The following is a 21,980-nucleotide window of genomic DNA, read 5'->3' on the forward strand; positions in this document are numbered from 1 at the left end:
CTCTCCTCTCCTTGTCCTACTCCTGCATCTTACCCCCTCAACCACCATGTGCTCTCAAGCTGCCTTTCTTTCATCCTGTCCTCCCTGACCATTTCTTTACCTGGTGAAATCCAACTACCCCATGAACTTCACTGTTGCTGCAGCCTTCATGGTGGAGTCTCAACTGTTTAACGTGGATTAAGTAACTTTCATCATCTGACTTCTCCTGCTCTCTGGTCTCACTATTTGACATCTTTTCTCCCCATCTTCCCATGTGCCAGCCATGCTGAACTTTTTAGTTTCTTAAATATTAAAGTGGAAAAATAAACAGTGAAAGGGGGATGTGAAGTGCCTGCAGTGGGCTGTGCAATGTAGATCTTCTCAAGTCTTCTTTGCAAAAATGTACTTCATACCTCATTGCTCACTAATGCTTTGGTGTAAGTGAGCTCTTGCTGCAGAGTGAGAAGAAATGCCATTCCATGTAAATACTTACTTAGAATGAGAACAAAGGGTGTGCTTGGAAACAGACCACATCTGGGTCATGTGATAAACTCCTTCCTTCCTTCCTTCCTTCCTTCCTTCCTTCCTTCCTTCCTTCCTTCCTTCCTCCCTCCCTCCCTCCCTCCCTCCCTCCCTCCCTTCCTTCCTTCCTTCCTTCCTTCCTTCCTTCCTTCCTTCCTTCCCTCCTTCCCTCCTTCCCTCCTTCCCTCCTTCCCTCCTTCCCTCCTTCCCTCCTTCCCTCCTTCCCTCCTTCCTCCCTAGAGGGAGTCTCGCTGTGTCGCCCAGGCTGGAGTGCAGTGGTGCGATTTCGGCTCACTACAACCTCCACCTCCTAGGTTCAAATGATTCTCCTGCCTTAGTCTCCCAAGTAGCTGGGATTACAGGCACCTGCCACCATGCCGGGATAATTTTTGTATTTTAGTAGAGATGGGGTTTCACCATGTTGGTCAGGCTGGTCTCAAACTCCTGACCTCAAGTGATCCACCTGCCTTGGCCTCCCAAAGTGCTGGGATTACAGGCATGAGCCACCACACCTGGCCTGATAAATTCTTCTATTTTAGTAATATGTAATATCCTGTTCATTTTTAACAGGGAGCTTCTGGGCATGATCTGGACATAATCCTTATATGGAATAAATGGTTAATGGTAGAATTTTAGCTGGCGTGACAGGAGGGCTGTTTTACCATTTGTTGTATTGTTGATTTTAGGGGGGAATGTTGCACTGGCACTTTTTTGGAGGCCCAGGAAAATCACAGCGTGATGCAGCAACTAAGGGTATCTGGCATTCGATTAAATGATGCCATCTTGATGAAGTTGGGAGGGACAGCTATCTAATGCTACCACTCTTGAGTTGTTCCTGGACAAATCACAGTGGAGTCTGAGATGGGAGTGAAAACTAAATGATATCTGCAGCCTATGCAGCTGCCAGCCCTGTCCACTGGAGGCACCCATTCTTACTGAAACTGCCATCTGTTCAAATCCTCTGCTCATTGTCAATGATCTCCTTTCCCCCTCTAAATTGTTGACTACTGTGAATTGAATCCTGGGACTATCTTTCAGTGCGTGATGGAATCTCATGTAGGGAAGATTTATAGTCACTGGTACTTGAAGGAGAGGCACAGTTATAGCAATCCCTTGGCATACATAGGGAACTGGTTCCAGGTCCCTTTGAGAATACAAAAATCCAAGCATATTCAAGTCCCAAAGTTGACCCTGTGGAATTCACCGATAAGAAAAGTGAGCCTTCCATATATGCAGGTTTTGTATTCTGAGTACTGTACTTTTGATCTGCATTTGGTTGAAAAAAAATCTGTGTATAAATGGGCCCATGCAGTTCAAATCCATGTTGTTCAAGGGTCAATTGTATAGCTTTCTAATGCACACTGCATTCAAATGAGGCTACCCCGAACTCTTGTAGTTATCAATAAATGGTTTTAAAAAATGCAGTTACCTGAGCTTTCAGGAAATCCTTGGACTTTTGTTCCTTTTCATCAATTTTGATTTGAGTCATGCGGACAAGGTTGAATACCAGCTCTTTCATGTTTTCTTGCTCCTTTAAAAGCTTGTTTTCTTCTGCAAGTTGTTGTTCTACTAACTTAGACTCCATTTCAGATATAATTTTCTTTTGAAAAAAGCACAGATAATATTATAACTTAATTGAAGGAATACAATAAAGCTAGTATCTCAGACTACCTTTTTATTTCCTATACAAAATGTATTTTATTAAAACAAACAGGCCAGGTGTGATGGCTCATGCCTGTAATTCAAGCCTTTGGGAGGTTGAGGCAGGAGGATGACTTGAGGCCAGTAGTTCAAGACCAGCCTGGGAAACATAGCAAGATCCCTCTCAATAAAAAAATAAAAATAAAAAATAAAGTAATGCTGTTTTAGCTTCATTTTTTTCCTTTATTTTGTAATATAATGTAAAAATCAGTGGGTTAACATGATAGAACCTTTTCTTATTCAGACTGTATTTTCAAGTGACTAAGAAAAAGAAGAGACATAAAAACAAAAGAAAATTTGAAATTAGACATTGGTGAAATAAAACATCTGTGACTTACTTTTAATGTAATCAATAACCCATAATTTAAAAATCTCATTCCTTTGAATACTTTTTTCTGGTTCAAACATATTCTTTTTTCTCAAATTTAATGTAGGATTGGAGTGGACTTTGAGTTGAAGAAATATACCCACATTAAGCAGGATCATACTCTCTTTGATGACTCTCTTACTGATAAGGTTTTGTGAAGCACTGTTAAAAACACAACTTTGTACCAACCCTTCTTAGATAGAAGCTTAAATGAATGTTGATATTAACCTGTTGGGCCAAATTCCTCTTAGCTACTTCAACTTCCTTGTGAAGCTCTCGCCTTCTCTCAGATAATGTAGAATCATCTTTAGGGATAGCTTCAATCTGGAAATCAAAATTTAAAAACACGCATTTATGTAAGAAATAAATCTTCGGGATCCTGAGGCAGAGAATTGCTCGAGCCCGGGAGGTGGAGGTTGCAGTGAGCCGAGATCATGCCACTGCACTACAGCCTGGGCGACAGTGCGAGACTGTCTAAAAAAAAATCTTCACTGCCATGTAGTCAACTTCATCACACACTTTTTGAAAATGCTGGGCAAATCATGAGTCTCAATCTTACAGGAACTTCCCTTTATGCCAAATATTCTTTATAAGCCATGGCAAATTAAAATAGAAAGACCTGCCAAAAATCGATAATTTGCCAGCTGCAAATGTTTTATTATTTAGAAATAAATCTTAATAGCTAACATTTATTGAACATAAACTAAGTGTCCAGCAAGGTTCTAAATGCCTATATATATGATCTTACTTCATCCTTACAATACCCCTCACAAAGTGGGGAATATTTTCTCCAATTGTGCAGATGAGGAGAATGAGGCACAAACACATTTAAGTAACTTGCCTCAGTGGTGCAGGTGCAAACCCAGGGAGGTAGACTTGGAACCCATGATCTGCCTACCTCATGACCCAGCACTTTGGAGACATGAATATAGTATGACTATTCAAATTATAGTTACTATAAAATGTGAGTACATTTATGAAATCTTACAGGATAAAGAAAAATATGTGATTTATTAATAATAGTGGGGATAGTTTGCTACTTATATGTAGTCATTTGATTAGTAGCTGGAAATTTCTTACACGAAAGAAAAGCCTCAACTTTTTGGTTGATACCTAAAATTTCACCATTACCTTTCTGTACACGTAGCAGCTGATGGGGAAAGGGTACCATTCAAGGCTACAGGGAGGGTCATCTTGGGGTGCTTACAGCCTACTTGACTTAGAGCAAGTTTAGAGTTGGCTATTTACACTGTGAAGGCACATGACTCCAATCTGATGTGGTTCAGTTCCTACTGTGACAGCACACACTTGTAGGCCCTAAGGTTGAATACTGGCCAAAATTTGACCCAAGAAAGGAATATCACACTGTCTAGTGATTTGAAGGTTACTTAACAGGATCTTTCTGAGGATCATGCTGCTACATTAGAGTCACTAAAGTGTGTCTTTGGATGCCCCATCATCCATGAGCCAGGGTATCTTCAGTAGCACCTTCTGTACCCTCAGTTGTCCATGTCCTGCTTTTCCATCGGGTCTCCTACCCTGGAGCACCAGCTCTTGAGATGCACACACTGGACTTGGGAAAATGAGACATGGTCTTGTGAAACATGTCTAACAATATACAGAGTTTTGTGGGCTTAACAAACATAAAATTGCTACAGCAGATCGGAAAAGGGAGAACTCAGTATAGAATTGAACAATCGGGAAAGCCTTCCTGGAAGAGGTGAGTATTCATCAAAGAAGAGTTGATTTCTCCTTTAGGAAAGTCGAGTTAAGACCTCCCGGATAGAGGAACTCCAGCAAACATCCTGGGTCCCTGTCTGATTCTCTGCTACAGGTGTGCCTGGAGTGGGCTGTCCTCATGCTCTGCTCCCGGCTGTAGGCAGATCTAAATGTGAATGATAACAGGGACCAGGAACCCTTATAAGGTTTTGACAGAAAATATGATGAGAGCACACTCACTAGCTACTACATCAACCAAAGGCAGATTTTTCCGGCTTGAGGTCTCAGACACGTTGGTTATTTCCAGTATTTTGAAACACAAATACTGCAATAAATTGTATTCATTTTTGAACTCGCAACTGCTTCTCTGATACCATTTTCAATTCTCCATAAAGCCCAGCCCTCTAGTTTCAGGCAGGAGTTAGGTAGGCTTGGCTTGTGGAAGAGGTGACATGATAAGCCATTGGTAGCAGAGCGTCCTGCTACCCTCCACCTTGATCTTAGCAACTGTGTTAGTCAGGGTTCTTTATATCTCCTGACATATATCTATATCTATCAATCTATCTACTTTGTGTCTCTCTCTCTGTGTGTGTATGTGTGTGTGTGTGTGTGTGTGTGTGTGTGTATATATATATATGGAGTGGAGTTTATTAAGTATTAACTCACAGGATCACAGGGTCCCGCAATAGGCCATCTGCAAGCTGAGGAGGAAGGAAAGCCAGTCGGAGTCCCAAAACTGAAGAAACTTTGAGTCTGATGTTCAAGGGCAGGAAGGGTCCAGCACAGGACAAAGATGTAGGCTGGGAGGCTACATCAGTCTCTGTTCACATTTTTCTGCCTGCTTATATTCTAGCCACACCGACAGCTGATTAGATTGTGCCCACCCAGATTAAGGGTGGGTCAGCCTTTCCCAGCCCACTGACTCAAATGTTAATCTCCTTTGGCAACACCCTCATAAATACTTTGTATCCTTCAATCCAATCAAATTGGCATTTAGTATTAACCATGACAGCAACAGAATGACATTTTTTTCAGAGTTGCAATGTATCCAGGAGTACTCAGACTTCTTTGCAGCTGGGTGTGCCCATATGAGCTAAGACAAGCCAATGAAATGTAAGTGGAAGTCTGTGAGGAGGGGTCCTGGGAAAGTGGCTGTTTTCCTGTTAAAAGGAACAGCCAAGCCAGCAATCATGCATGTCTTTTGCTCTTTGCCCTTTCTCCTCCTTGTGCGAGTTTATGCTTAAAGGTGAAATAGCCATTTTCTGACTATGGAGAAACAAATGTACACACAAAGGTTGACTGAAGAGCTAAAAGGATCCTAGACTTTTCATTATGTGAAATAACCTGTTGTGCCTACCTGTGTTCTTTTTATTAAGTGAGTAAAGCAACTCCCTATTTAGCAAAATCATTACAGTTGAGTTTCTGTTAACTTGTTGAGGCCAAATTGCAAACCTAACCTAATAGGTGTTTCTTTTGAAAGGAAACCTTCCTAAGGTAATCTGGAAAATAGGCTGGAGTTAGACTGAAGTCTCCAATAATGTGGGAAGAAAATAACTATCAAGTGTCAAAGTTCTAATTACATGGCCTGGAGTTACTTGAGATATTTACCATTTCTTTTGAGCCCCAAATTGCATATATCAAGTTTTATAAGCTTATGTTCGTTCTTTTAGTTTTTATAGTGTAGCATTTCACACTTAAAAATGCATTTATTGTTACCAAACAATAGAAATGTGTAAAGTAAAAAAAAAAAAAAAAAAAAAAACTACTTCCTACCTCTGCTACTTCAAGTACTACTCCCCCAGGAGTCGCTATTAATAGTTTTGGTGTCTGTTCTTCCAGGCATTTTCAATGCATGAATAATCATCGGTAACTTTCATTGAAGTTAAGGAATTAGACATTATTTGTTGTTGTAAATATCCCAATTATTTGATATCAGTGAACCTCAGTTTAACACTTTGATATTTTTCTAAAGCATTCCAACCTTTCGTGAGGCTTGTACCTTGAGTTTCTGGGAGAGTCTCCACGTACAAGTCAAATGCCATAGGAGAATCAAACAACTGTCTCCGGGGGGAAATACATTCTGAAGAATAGCCAGAGCTCTTCATGTTCACCTTTTATCTCTTTTAGTTTTGGATTGCATGCAAGTCTGAAAAAATGTTCACTTGGGCTGGGAGTGCCGGGCCTGACCCACTCCTGTTTTCAAGTGCTGTCAGCTGTGGGCAGTGGCTGGGCTAATTATAAATCACAGGGTCAAAGAGGAAGTTCGTCTCTCACTGAAACTGTACTAGAACAAAAACAGATTTTCCTTAAAATCAACAAAGGAAAAGGATTTTAATACATTTTAATTTCTCTTAGTTTTATATTCTATGGGTGCTATTTTGTGGACTTCATAGCTAGTAGTGTCATAATATAAATAGCTTTTATAATATTTGTTAAAATCTGAACAACTTGTGTGCATTCCACTGCAAACTCCTCTTCGGTCAAAGGCCATGCCTTACATATTTTGTGTCCAGTCAGATTAAACTACAGTGACAAGCCTCACCATCACAGACAGCTTCCAAATAGATTTATAGCATCCCATGCTTAAATATAAGCAGATAGCCAAGAATTACCATATATTGGAGGAAAGTTTCTAATAACAAAGAGACAAAAAACAAACAAAAAAAGAAAAATACAGAAAAAACATGAAGAAAAGTCTTATTTAGGACAAGTATAACAAAAAAGAAACTATCATTAATAGCCTCAATGAGATAAGAGATTAAAGACACTATGAAAAAGAAACATTCAGAGAACAAAGAGAGCACAGGGAAATATAAAATATGATAGCATAATGAAAGAATAGAAGGGTTGAAAGGAACTGAGGAAATTTCTCTTTTAGCAAGTCAAATGACAAAAAAGAATGGAAAATAAAAGAAAAAAGACAAGAAAATTAGAGGACTATTTTAGAAGGTCCAACATCTGCGTAAAAGGAATCCAAGACAGAACAGAGAAAATCAAATGGACAAAATTAAATAATTATAGACAAAGTATCAAAACTTTGGAAGGACATACATTTCCATTGAAAGAGAACCCACTGAGTGCCCCACACAATGGATACAATGGGAACATCATTGTAAAATGTAAAAATTCTGGAGGCAAATAAGTGATCCTACAAATTCCCAGCATGGAAAAAAATGGTTTCAAATAAAGGATCAGTAATTAGAATGACATGAAGAAGACAGTTAATGAATGCCTTCTTCCTGAGGGAAAATGATTTGCAATGTAAAATTCCATATCCAATTAAAGTATTAATTGTCTGTGGCTAGTGTGAGGGTAAAATATTTTTTAGCATGCAAGGTCTTCTGATATATACTTTCCAACACACAAAGTCTTAAACAATTACTTTTTCACTAGCATTTTTCTCATGAAGCTACTGGAAGGCATGTCCCCTCCTCCAAAAGGGGGTAAGCTAAGAGAATAAAATAGATGAGACCCATGAAATAGAGTCCGAAGAGAAGTGAAGGGCATCACCAAGATGACGGCGTAAGGCTCCTATGATGAGAGTAGTGCAGTAAGCACATAGAGAAATGGGACTACTTTGGAACAAGTCAGAAGGCTGAGAAAGAAAAAGGCAGCCCCTGATATCCAGGAACAGAACTGGTACTCATACATAGGCCTTGATATTCTCCTGTTGAACATAAACAATTGCCCAAAACATCAACTTCAGACAAAGCCACTCTGTAATCATGATGGATCAGGACAAAAACAAGGCCACTCCATAACTGTATTTGAACATAGACAAAAACATGAACATGATCCAAGCCACAAAATACCATACATTCTCCATGTACAGCTTTGTTTAACAATCATAGCTTTAGCCTCCATCTAATCTTTTCTTTTTCTAAGTAACATTGAAGATACTTGACCACAGAATTACTCTCATTTCCTGAGAACATCCAAATTCAGGGCAAAGTCCCATTTCTTTAAACCGTTCCTCAAGTCACATGACACAAATCCTGTACGTCCTTTCTAATACCCTCTATTGAGACTCCCTACAATTCTCCATGGCGTGTGTTCTCCCTTGCTGCAATGTGTAATAAACTCAGCTCATTCAACTACTGGTATATTCCTGTTAGTCTTTGGCTAGAGGTCATTGATGAGGCTTAGCAGAGACTTCTTCAAGAAGAGTAAATGAATAGGCCATCAAATGTGTTTTAACATACTGAGAGGAGATTTATATAATTGGAGAAGAATTTGGGATTGAACTAATAAGCACAGCAAAAACTATAAAAGTGTAAAAACAGGGTGTTTATAAATTCCTGGGAACAAAAAATTTTGTAAGGAAGGGTAATTATATAATATCACATGGCTCAGGCATGAATAGCCTTTATATATTCATAATAATGTGAATACTAAATTCTGAACTAATCAAAATTATATGAGGATACTGTGTATACAGAGGGACAAGAAACGTATGTGTGGTGAACAGGGGTCTAAAGAGGGCTGAATCCTCATCTTTTATAGTGATAAGTACAAAGATCAAGTCTACAACTGAAAACTCAAGTAGCAGCATCATAAGCATGTTACTTGGGGTATGAAGATATACCAAAAGAATTGGTTGAAGAAACTGCACTTGATTAGGAAGATGACTTGATTAGGAATGGGAAATACATGGACAATCTTTCTTTCTATGCCTGGGGCAGACATCACCAATCAACTACAGAGCTCCTATCTAACAAGTCAGCACTGGGCCTCAGAATCCTTTGCAATATTGGGCCAGGCACGGTGGCCCACGCCTGTAATCCCAGCACTTTGGGAGGCCAAGGCGGGTGGATCACCTGAGGTCAGGAGTTCGAGACCAGCCTGGCCAACATGGTGAAACCCCATCTCTACTAAAAATATAAAAACTAGCCAGGCGTGGTGGTGGGTGCATGTAATCCCAGCTACTCGGGAGGCTGAGGCAGGAGAATTGCTTGAACCCAGGAGACAGAGGTTGCAGTGAACTGAGACAGTGCCACTGTACTTCAGCCTCGGCGACAGAGTGAGACTCTGTTTCAAAAAAAAAAAAAAAAAAATCCTTTGCAATATCATCACTTAGGGAGCTACCCCCAAATGGAGGGAGCTTGCATTTGAGATGAAACCTATTTGCTTTTATAGTATGATCTTTAAGATTCCTCTTGGTTCCTTCATTCTGTGATTATGTGAATTAAGGATCCATTGAATGTCTTGAGCAGGTGAGTGACACATGAACGTGTCACTTAAGAATATAAATTTGTTAGCAAAATGGAAGAAAAATTGGACATGAAAGGAGCTGGACCTAAGGAAAACAGCTGGTGTACAGGCGCAGTCATTCAGGTAATGTAGAGTGGGTACCGAGAGGCATTTCCGGGGTTCATCAGTAGGGTCTGAGGATGATGCCATCTTCTCCATAGGAATCAAATAGCCATATTCACAGTCTCATCCTGACTATCATTTACTTTAGCCTTTCAAAGAGTTCATATGTATAAAGGAAGGATGGCAATATTTACTGAGTATCTTCTCTGTACCACACATTTTCCCATTTGTAATCACTCATTTTTTGCAATAATCCCAGTTCAAAGGTTTGGAAACAACTAACATAGGAAGGAATTCAATGGATCTAGAATCTGAACTTGACTCTGCCTGACTCAAAGGTGAAGCTCTCCTCAGTATAGCATGTTATCATTGCCTTGAACACTGAAATGAGTCATGAAGAGAGAAAAATGCAGAACCACTTTTAAATCAGAGCAAAGGGAGATGAAATTGCTAGAAAACTACAATTAAAGAAAAATTATAGTATATAGAAAGTGTCATCATCACTTGGTAAGATGACTTTGTCATTGTCACCATTTTGGACATGATCTTATGTTTAGAAAGCGAATAACTTTACAGACTCACAATATTTTAACCCCTACAATATGATGGTGAGTGTCAGAGCAAAATCCCAGGAATCATGGTTTTATTTCTTTTCAATGCCAAGTGGAAGTCAATCAGAGCCGTGTTTAAATGCAGAGGTATACTGTAATGTGTGCGATGACATGAGAATATGATGTTTTTGCTGAAGGAATTCCAGTTTGTTATGCCAATGCACATAGTCATTAAAAGCTCTGATGGTTTTGCCTAATCCCAGCAAAGTCTCTCTGCCAATAGCAGGCAAATCTTCCACATGCCCAGGCCTAGACTTGGCAAATGTCTCAGGGAGGCAAAAAGCCACCTGTTTCTGCTCACCAGGAAGTGATGATGCCTTTGTGGAATTTACTTCCTATTTGCATATGTCTCCTAAAAATATATGATTTTCAGTTTATTGATTTTTTTCTGGCTGTCAGCAGAGACCATGGTCCGTCACAATTTTCTATTGTAACTAGAAGTGGAACTAGTAGGATGACATTGTGTATTATGTTTATGTGTCCCTTCTATGGTACTTAATCTAGATTTTCTGGTAGAAGTGAACCTAAGTCTGTTTTGTGTGTGTAGTCTTTTAGAACCAATCTTGTGATTTTTACCAATGTATAACCCTTTTTGAGCTAAGAACTATTAATTTATGAGACGAATTATTTCTTCTATTTAGGTTACCTTACTCTTCAATATTAAAAAGAATGCTTTGATGACTCAGCATTAGAAACATATTGAATGGATTAACTTTACTTACTACCATAACTACCAAAATTGTTATTAAAGGCAATTATACATTTTATCCCATTGTTTAAAGAAATCTTACCAAACAGTTATTTGATCAAAAAACAGGAATTGTTTTATTAGTACAAGCAACACTTGCTGGTTTTAAGAGTTTCCTACTCATCACATTGAAGTTTCCATTAGTACTTTGAATGGACATTATACCTGCTGTCTACTATAAATATTACTATGACTGAGGTGGGGTGGCCACAGGGTCTGTGTTTGTCCAAAGTTCCAATTTAACATCCTAACATGCTATGCTTTGGGCTAAGATGGAGTAGCTTGCAGTAAACCAATGCTTCCAACAAGAATAACTTGGGAAGTTGGAATAAAAATATGTTTGAGGGCATGAGAGTTGCAAAGGTAAGCCAGAGTTAAAATCATCAAAGGTATTAGTGCTGTCTTAGAAGGAGTAAAAATACAAATAATTTATATTGGATTCTAGTAAGTCAAAGATGACTGTTGTAATCTTCAGGGTAACTACCTGAAGAATAGAAACATAATGTAAAACTAACAGAGGCATATCTAAAACAAAGATAGCAGAACAATATGAAATGTTGATTAATCCCAAGGAAGGAAATATGGGAGAGAAAGTGGAACATAAAGCAGATGGGACACAGAGAAAGCAAAAGTAATATCACAGAATAAGGTCAAATATATCCACAATTACATTAAATATTAATTTTTAGACTAAATACAAGAATTGAAAGGCAGAATTTATCAGACTAGATTTTGAAAAGTATGTGCTGTGTATATGAGACACACCAAAATAAGGACACAGAAAGAGTGACAGTAAATAGGGCTGGGCGCGGTGGCTCGCACTTGTAATCCCAGCACTTTGGGGAGGCGAAGGCAGATAGATCACTTGAGGTCAGGAGTTTGAGACCTGCCTGGCCAACATAGTGAAAGCCCGTCTCTACTAAAAATACAAAAATCAGCCGGGTATGGTGGCACATGCCTGTAATCCCAGCTTTCTGGGAGGCTGAGGTATGAGAATTGCTTAAACCCGGGAGGTGGAGGTTGCAGTGAGCTGAGACGGTGCCTGCACTCCAGCCTGGGCAGAAAAGCAAGACTGTCTCCAAAAAGGAAAAACAAAATGAAAGTAAATAATACCATGCAGACTCTAACAGGCCAAAAGATAGTATAACTGATATTATTATACTAAGATCAGACAAACAATCTTTTAAGGCAAAAAGCACTACTACAGTTAAAGAGATTTCAGAGTGATACAAATAAATCTACCTGTTGGAACTGCAATAAAATGATTAAGAAGTATATATATATCATAAATATACTATGTATAACAGTTATATAAAATAATATTTATAAAAACACATATATAGTAGAACATACATGTTTTATTTGTTTTGCAAAAGACTATAAAAGTACATTTTGCCTCACAGATACAGAAAACTTCTTTTTTTTGTTTGAGATGGAATCTGGCTCTGTCATCTAGGCTGCAGTGCAGTGGCACAATCTCAGCTCACTGCAACCTTCGCCTCCCGGGTTCAAGCGATTTTCCCGCCTCAGCCTCCCAAGTAGCTAGGATCATGGGCATGCACCACCACACCCAGCCAATTTTTGTATTTTTAGTAGAGACGGGGTTTCACCATGTTGGCCAGGCTGGTCTTGAACTCCTGACCTCAGTGATCTGCCCACCTCAGCCTCCCAAAATGCTGAGATTACAGGTAGCAGCCACCGCACCCGGCCAGAAAACTTCTTGAAGATTTTAAGTGCCATCTGACAGCAAGACCAAGTCCAAGTCCTAGCTGTTTGTAACACTTATAACCCTAACCAATTTTTTCACACATGTTCCTTAAGGTTGGTCTTTCAGTTAGGACAGGCTAAGTTATGCTACAGAAATAACCCCCAAATATCATGGCTTCGAACTACCAAAGCTGTTTCCTACAAAGCCTGTGGGCAATCAAGAGGACTCTGAGACCACTGTTGGCTCAGCATTCCTGGCTGCTCCCATTTTATAGCACCTCCATGGCGTCATGCACTTCCACAGTTACCACAGGAGAGGGAAAAACAGCTAGAGGGTCTCACACTGGTAACTAGATGTAATAGGCTGGAAGTGATGTGTGTCACTTTTGTCTACAATCCTCTGGCCAGAATGAGTTATGTGACCCTGCTCAACGGCAAAGGGTGCAAGGAAGTATAAACTTTCTATGTGCCCAGGAGGAAAGGAGAACTAGGCGTAGGTTAGGATCAGAGGTGTCTACCACAGCTGGAAACTCCTGTTCACATTTCTGAGGTCGTGACCCTCCATAAGTTTCTGGAGCATGACAGTCCTGAAGAGAATCAGAAAGGTTTCTATATACCTAGCTGCTTCATCTCAGAGGCTGACCCCTTTTTCGCTCAAGGAAGGCTCTAGCACAAGGCTGCAGCCCTCTCAAGCATCCTCTGCCCTTTCAGTGGTGCTTGGTCATTTACCACAGGGAGTGCCCTCTGAGAGAGGAGACAACCAGGGGCAACAGGACCCCTCACTTGGGAACACAGAGGCAGGTAACAGTTGTCTTGAGCATTTTCTGACTGGAACACCTCCGACTCTGCACAGAAATAGCCAGGAGCCTGGCACTGGGTTCTGGATTGCCCTTGGCTAGTTGGAAGTGCAGGCTGCTGATCATCTATATCCACATAATTTGACCTAGTCCTTCACTGTTATAGTCTGCCATGACACCATGCTGGATCTGACTCTTTCAACTGGTGAAAATAATGATCCACTTGGCCCCACTCTGCAGTGAACCCTCTAGCTCTTCTAGAATTGGATGACCCAGTCACTTCCCCAGGTCAGGCTGATGAACAACTGATCCAAACAAGACATTTCCCTAATCTTGGGTTAGCAAAATGAGATTACAAAACATTATAGGACTATAGATTTCATAATAGGCTTGATGCATTTGAAAATTACCTTTTCTCTGTTACTTGTATTTCCTTCTTCTCTATTGGCAGCAAAAACGGCTTCCTAAAATATTTTTACTTCAAAAGTTAGCACCGAGCTTAAAAATCAGATGATAGTTTACAGCCCTCACCTCTAATAGAAGCCTTTGATGCATTGCTTGAGTTTGCGTAAGCGCATCCCAGGACACTTTCAAGAGCAGTTCCATCTTTCTTAAATTGCGAAAATCCCGTTCTTTCTCTCTTTGCTTACGAGAAAGTTCATCATGGTAGTTCTGCTTGTCAATGAGACTGTTGCGTAAATTCAGATCCAATATCCCTCTGTTCCAGGTAAAGGAAGAATATGAAAGTGATTTGTTATCAGCTGTCCTAAATGTATTTCAAAACTTATCAAGACAGCATGTTGAATATTGGCTCCCAATCTCTTCTGGCAAAGACCTAAAAACAGAACTACCATTCGACCCAGTAATCCTATTACTGGGTATATACTCAAAGGAATATAAACTGTTCTATCATAAAGACACATGCACACGTTTGCTCATCACAGTGCTATTCACAATAGCAAAGAGATAGAACCAACCTAAATGTCCATCAATGGTAGACCAGTTAAAGAAAATGTGGTACATATGTCATGGACTATTATGCAGCCATAAAAAAGAATGAGATCATATCCTTTGCAGGAATGTAGATGGAGTTGGAGGTCATTATCCTTAGCAAACCAGTGCAGGGACAGAAAACCAAATATTACATGTTCTCACTTATAAGTGGTAGCAAAATGATGAGGATACATGGACACATAGAGAGGAACATGCACTGGAGCCTTTCGAAGGGTGGAGGGTGGGAGGAGGGAGGGAAAGAATCAGGAAAAATAGCTAATAGGTACTAGGCTTAATACCTGGATGACAAAATAATCTGTACGACAACCCCCCATGACACAAGTTTACCTGTAACAAACCTGTATGTGTAACCTTGAATTTAAAATAAAAGTTTAATAAAAGACAGCATGCTCAGTATATACATACACAACTATTCTGATATTGGAATCATAAATTGTAAATAATGCCAAAGGCAACTAGGTTTGTGAGTTGGTATCATTTAGAACTGCAGTCTTATAACCCTCACTCCCCCAAAAATAACAGATTAGCAGAGATAGAAGCCTCCAGTGTCCTTGAAATTCTACTTAAAAGCAGGACATAGGCTGGGTGCAGTGGCTCACGTCTGTAATCCCAGCACTTTGGGAGGCCAAAGTGGGAAATCATGAGGTCAAGAGATCGAGACCACCTGGCCAACATGGTGAAACCCTGTCTCTACTTAAAAAAAAAAAAAAAAAATTAGCCCAGCATGGTGGTGTGCACCTGTAGTCCCAACTACCTGGGAGGCCGAGGCAGGAGAATCACTTGAACTCAGGAGGTGGAGCTTGCAATGAGCTGAGATCGCACCACTGCATTTCAGCCTGGGCAAGACTCCATCTCAAAAATAAAATAAAATAAAATAAAAAAGCAGGACATAAAACTCTCCTAGAGAATTACACCATGAAATTACTTCTATTAGAAAAAAGTCAAGATGGCCTAAGAAATATCATTGATTTGTTGGCAAAATCCCTGAACTAAACATAACATACTCCAGTCACATAATTTTCCAAAGGCACATTCAGAAACATACAACATATAGCAGATTTTGTCCTGAAAATTTGGTAACAGAAAATTGAGAAAAATGTATGAGTAAAATATCAAAAAATACTTCAAAGTGCTTTATCTGATAATATATTAATGGTGAAAGTTGACTTAAAATCATTTAAAAATATTAATGACTCAACACCAAAGTAAGATTATGTTTTGAATTCTCAAGTATAAATTGAAGAAAAATTTAGATGACAGAACATAACATACATAAATATAACTAACCTTTCAGTTAATGAAGTTGCTTCATTCTCTCTGGCTAATTCCAATAGCTTGACCAATTGGTTATGTTCTCGTTCTTTGATTTCAAGTAAGGCTCGTTTGCCTTCAACTTCCTTTATTACATTTTCCTTCTCTTCCACTATAGCACTAACCTTGTTTTCAACTTTCTTTAGGGAGTCATTTAGGTTTTTGACTTCTTGTTCCAAGAGAATTTTTTTCTTTTCCATTTCTCTGTAGGGGATACACACACACACACACACACGTTTGCCTTATTTTGAGGCCATGCTGGCCTTACCTATTCTTGCTTTCTAACCAGGCAGCAGAAGAGATAATCATAAATTCAATGATCTCAGCAGTGGGTAAAGACCACAGATGGATGGGACTTAGACGGCATCTCCACTGAGTGCCACGGAAGGCAGGAATTTGCCCAGCCTCCCTACTTTCTCTGCAGATCCCAATTTGCTACCATCTCCTGTGATTCAGCCCCCATCCTGACCAGCCTCCTGGAATTGATCTGAGTTTCTCAACTTTGGTGTTGGTGAGCTTAGTTTTTAGAACAGTTACTAGTGCCTGCCTAATTTTTCCCTTTCCTCTTAAGATTAGTCACCAGAGTAATCATATTGTTTTCCCAGAATTTTTGCATCTTCACTTAAAATCTTTTATCTTTTTTGGTTCCTCTAAACACTGAGAATTTCCTCAATGACCTCTGCCTCCAAATCTACTCTGAACATCTGAGGGATGTTACACACATGAATGGGTGGCAAAGTGGGGAGTTACTATTATTTGGTCTTTGGGCTGCTGCCTGGCTGATATACTTCTAGACCATGAAATTCTAACCAGTTCACATAATCTATCCCATGTACAGCCCTGTTAAAGTCAATTGAATTTCTCCATAAAAATATGATTTATAAATTGGCAACAGAATCTTGACCCGTAATTAAGCCATAAATATTATGAATGATAGTAATTTGGTGCATTACTTTCTTTTAAAGAACTTGATATAAACAACCTAGACACGGCCAAAAGCAGACATTTCTAAAATTATCATAGTAATTTAACATGTCAGTTGTTAGTACTCTCGTTTCAGTGTGCACACATAACTTGGACTGGGAGGGATTCAAAGTAAAAATATTGAATCATACACTTTTTTGCGTGTTATTTTTTCTATCTCTTTTCCAATTTGTACTGGAATGGTTTGATGGTGGGCCACTTCATCCTAGCAAAGAAATGAAATCATGTTAAATTATGTGGTCTTCGAGTAGAAGCAATTAAGACAAGAAAATTAAATATGAGGGAGAAAGGAACTACGATATGTAGATACTTACCATCTGCCCTGTGTGCTTTAATTATCCCATTTAATACTCACAATGACCTTGTAAGATAGCTGTATTTGTTATCCTTTTGAAGAGGAGGTAGCTGAGTGTAGCAAATACTGTTGGTCTTCTGCCCAGATTCCCTTTACGGAGGTACAGATGGTCCTCCACATTCATGCAGTTACATCCCAATAAACCCATTGTAAGTTGAAACTATGTTAAGTCGAAAATGTATTTAATACACCTAACCTACTGAAATCATAGCTTAGCCTAGCCTACATTCTCAGGACACTTTTATTAGTCTATAATCCACCTAACACAAAGCTTATTATATAATAAAGTGTTGAGTGCCACGCAGTAAATACACATAACTTATTGAATACTGTATAATAAATGTAATTTATTCAATACTGAAAGTGAAAAATGGAATGGTTGCATGGCTACTTGAAGCATGGTTTCTACTAAATGCATACTGCTTTCACACCACTGTAAAGTAGAAAAATCATAAGCTGAACCATCATTAAGCCAGGGCCCATCTGCCCGCCCACCCACCCCCCAGATGCTGCAGGGATGACTGCTAATGGTTCATGCTTAATTTCCTCTCCATCAGATTGTCACTGGCTGAGCAGAGCTGCCTTGTGAAGGAATGGGAGCCAGGGGGTGGAGGGAGGAGGGGAGCAAGCTGCAACCAATGACTAACTGATGCGGTGATCTAATAGACACCCCCCACCCCCACCTCTGGGTGCAACAGCCTCCATGATGTAACTTATGACTTCGTGAGTTCTCCATGGGATCAGGCTGAGACTAGAGTTCTCCTGAAGCAGCTGTATTCTGGCCCATCTTCTTCCCCAGCTCTATCCTGCTTTCCTCCATCTCCTATAGGATTCTCCTTAGAACTCTCCTTCCATTAGTAGTTGTCTTAGGCTCTGTTTCTGGGGAGCCCTGCCTAAGACTCATGCTACAAGAACTTAAATAAGTTTCCCGAAGTCACACAGCTAGTAAGTGGCAAGGCCGAGCTCAGAAGCTAAGTTCGTCTAACACCACACCTCCCACTATGCTCTGTGGATTCACGGGAGGTTCAGTTGAAGTCTCAAGAGTCTTACGTACATGGCAAGGGTTATAGACAAGCACCTTCCTGCCCAAGGATGTCATTGGACTTTGGAGCCGGGGTAACACACATGCAGGGAGGTTGAATCCGTCACTGCAGTGTGGTGGGCGAGACATTTCTCTGTGGGATCTTGCTCAGTCCTGGGGCAGATCACATTTTGTGGGGCTGAAACTTGTACCATCTGGAGGGCCCTCGTTAAGAAAAAGAGTAAAAATTACAAATGCTAACTTAGGTACAGCATCTCGGAAGAGGTTCATGCAAGTGAGGGGCCTGAAGCTTAAGCTTCACTGGGTTCCTGTTAAATCCATCTCTGCTAGGGTCCTGTGCTCTGTTCAGCAGCTGGGTACATCTTGGCTGACTGCTCTAGGACTGTTACAGAAAAATAGGTCAAAGTGTATCACCATGATCCCCTAGGCCAATGAGTTTCAGATGTTGTTTTTAAAACAGCTCTAGGTTAAACTGTTTTGAGAGTTATTTATACATCTTTCAAAGTAAAATGAATTTTAATTCATTATCTCCTAAAACATAAATACAGGCCTCTCATCCCTTTTATAGTGAGAGGAAGTGGAATGCAATCAAACAGACAAGGATAAGGTAATACAAATATATGTGAGAGGTTAGGACAATTTGATTGTGTGTGTGTGTGTGTGTGTGTGTGTGTGTGTGTTGTTGTTGTTGTTTTTGAGACAGAGTCTCACTCTATCACCTAGGCTGGGGTGCAGTGGTGCGATCTCAGCTCACTGCAATCTCCACCTCCCGGGTTCAAGCAATTCTCCTGCCTCAGCCTCCCGAGTAGCTGGGATTACAGGCGTCCATCATCACACACCCGGCTAATTTTTGTATTTTTAGTAGAGATGGGTTTCACCATGTTCGCCAGGCTGGTCTCAAACTCCTCACCTCAGGTGATCCACCCGCCTTGGCCTCACAAAGTGCTGGGATTATAGGTGTGAGCCACTGCACCTGGCCATGGTTGTTCTTCAAGGAAACAATTGTTTGTGACACTCGTTTCTAACGTCCAAAAATGTCTGGTGAGGTCAGGAGAGACCTTTTCACAGGGTGAGGCTCCAAATTAGAGTGATACTCCCAAATACCCAAGGTCTTTTGTGAATTCCCAGAGCCTAGATTTAGTTTGATAGGATCAATCGCAATACAGACATTTCAGTTTGTGAGACAGTAATTCAACCTGCTGGTTACTCTTAATACCCACACACTTTTATATCCATGCAAGGCACAATGTTTAAGTATTAACGGCAAGTAGCACACCTTTAAGACGACCTGATGTTCCAACAATTCTTCTAGTTCCTTCTGCTCCTTTAGTAACTGCTTTTGTTTAGATGCCAAATCTTCTCGTAAATTTTTAATTTCTAATTTCTTCTGCATTATTTCTTTACGTAATTCTTCAGTGCTTTCTCTCAATATTTTCATCTTCTTCTCCATTTCCTTTAAAAGTCATGAGATGATTAGGTTATATAGTCTGAACAAACATTTATCTACCTAAAAACTGAATTAAAACTAATTTCACTCACCATTTTGATTATATTTGTTTTGAGGTTCATGAATGATTTCTCACAAAGTTAAATGATTTCTCACAAAGCTAAATGCAACTTGTGATTGCCAACATCTTTAACAAAGGCATGATAATGATACTGCATGTATAATTAAACACGTTAGATTTGAATTCTTTTTTTATTAGTGCTCTTTTCTATTCTCCTACTTTAAAAATGCTTCATTTTTCGTGTTAATTTTTATTTCATACCAAGGACGTGAAAAAAAATGTACAGTCTGTTTTCTAGTAGCTTTGTGATCTGACAAAATCAGATGCAAATAATCTTTGAATATCTGACTTATGGTTAACCTGAGTCACATGGGAACTAAAGATAAAGGTGTTCATATTTGGATACCCAACACTTTGCACTCCTTAATCCCCCACTTTCTTATTGATATTACTTCTCTAGCTCATGCACATTCTCCCCAAATACCATCTACCCTAGAATCATCGAAGATCTTTGTCTCATGTCTGATTACCTGTGGAGTGTTTGACTTATCGGAGAGAAGCCTTCTCACACTGAGAAGGTCTACAGTTACTGTTACTGATGACTCAGTGCTGGGTCTATTTAGCCTGCCCTGGGCTTTCTGTATAGCTCCCTCCTCCCACTGCTGCTGGGTGAGAGCATCACTGGTGATCCTAGGATCTGAATGAAATTTCAAAATGTTTTTCCCATAAAATCTGTGTTGTAAATGATGGTTTGGCATACTTATTTAGAATTAATAGTATTTTACTCTATGCTAAACAGGTTTTTGGTGAGCTGGCCTTGGAATTAAACCACCACCAACACACTTTTGGATTATCAGAAGGTGGAAGGAGTGCAAAGTATGGTGATCATTCTATTTACTTTCTATAATAGATTGTAAAAAGTGGCCACAAATTCCTCCTATCTCCGGGGTATGCATGTCCCTTTGCATTTACTTGATCATTCTTCCCATTAAGAGGTACGGCCAACTTGATTCTAGACTTGGTCATGTTATAATACTTGCATTGGCCAATGGGATATCACGAAAAATGATTTTAGCAGAGACCCAAAAAGGTCTTACATATTGGAGTTTGCTCCTTCTTGAGGCTGGAAACCCTTCCATCATCATGTGACCAACTAGTGACATGTGACCTTAGACCAAATAGCCTGCCAAATGGCTGGTATATGAATGGAGCTATCCTAGTTTACCCAGCCCCAATTTGGCCAGCTAAGACCAGAAGAATTCAGAACTGTGAAAAATACGAAATGGTGGTTGTTTTAAGCCACTAAGTTCTGGGATGGTTTGTTAGGCAGGAATAGACAAGTGATACATTTTCTTTGTAAAAATGTATTGTAATAACTTGAGATGTTCAGAGAACTATGACCGTAATAGCTACAGCAAAATAATACTTTTAGTGTCAACCACAGAATCTTTTTTTCTTCTGGAAACAAAGCAGACATTGTCCAACTAAATACAGCCTAAATTAGATGCCAAGTTGCTAAGGTCTATAATAGGCATCACTTATATTTACTCCAGAAGTTATGTAGCTAGTCTTTTCAGCATCATTCACAGTTAAGACTTTAGAATCTTTAAATTGTTTCAGGATATGGTTGTTGTGATAAACAATATTTATAAAAAGGGATGATTGAATCCAGCTGTATTTAAGAAACTCTATATCATCTAAGACTTACTCCTGGCTTTGGTATCTTCTCAAATTCTTTCATTATGATGATTTTTTCTTCCTTTAAGCTACAAAAAAAAAAAAAAATCAAGTTTGAAAAAGTACAAAGAAATAAGTTCTTTCTGTAAAAGGTACAAAGAAATAAATTCTTTCTGTAATAACAACTTTCTATCTTCTCATCCCAGAATGCCATTCCCATGCTTGTCTGCCAGGCAACCTGGTGTCCATTCTTTATGATGGTTTTCCTGAATCACAGGTGCATTGGGGTGCTCCCTCCTCCCCAGGACTCCCATAACTTTGTGAACACACACTCACTTAGAGGAATTACCTCAGCACATTATAAATGTTGGGGACCATGGGCCTACCCCTGGGACACAGGGTCCTTCCTGGCAAGCTCTGGGCTTTTTCTTCTTTATGTCACTTGGACTGGGCTAGTGCCTGCCTGGATTCCTACTACAGCCTCCCAATTGATCTCCTACTTTGCCTGCCTCCACCTTTGCCCATTAAAGTCAATTCTCCACCCACACCACAGTGATTTTTTGACATGTAAATAGATCACCTCGTTTCCCTGTTTGGTAAATTCCCATCACACCTGGACCAAAAT

General features: G+C 39.7%; 1 protein-coding gene across 14 annotated transcripts in view; it reads right to left on the reverse strand.

The window, feature by feature from the left end:
- The window catches only part of CCDC146 (coiled-coil domain containing 146), a 251,767-nt gene that overhangs the window by 74,395 nt on the left and 155,392 nt on the right, over positions 1–21,980 (reverse strand). For 8 of the 14 annotated variants that reach the window (XM_015134198.3, XM_028846140.2, XM_015134200.3 and 5 more), the window contains 7 exons: positions 21,387–21,444; positions 19,447–19,623; positions 16,905–16,978; positions 15,766–15,993; positions 13,996–14,182; positions 2,798–2,893; positions 1,931–2,101 (listed from right to left, as the gene is read on the reverse strand). In XM_015134198.3, coding sequence (XP_014989684.1) covers positions 1,931–2,101; positions 2,798–2,893; positions 13,996–14,182; positions 15,766–15,993; positions 16,905–16,978; positions 19,447–19,623; positions 21,387–21,444 — 991 coding nt within the window. The remainder of the gene's footprint in view (positions 1–1,930; positions 2,102–2,797; positions 2,894–13,995; positions 14,183–15,765; positions 15,994–16,904; positions 16,979–19,446; positions 19,624–21,386; positions 21,445–21,980) is intronic. The other 6 variants (XM_077997122.1, XM_077997119.1, XM_077997123.1 and 3 more) reach the window with 1 other exon arrangement.

The sequence above is a fragment of the Macaca mulatta genome, chromosome 3, assembly GCF_049350105.2.
Source record: "Macaca mulatta isolate MMU2019108-1 chromosome 3, T2T-MMU8v2.0, whole genome shotgun sequence".
In the NCBI taxonomy this organism is placed as follows: domain Eukaryota; kingdom Metazoa; phylum Chordata; class Mammalia; order Primates; family Cercopithecidae; genus Macaca; species Macaca mulatta.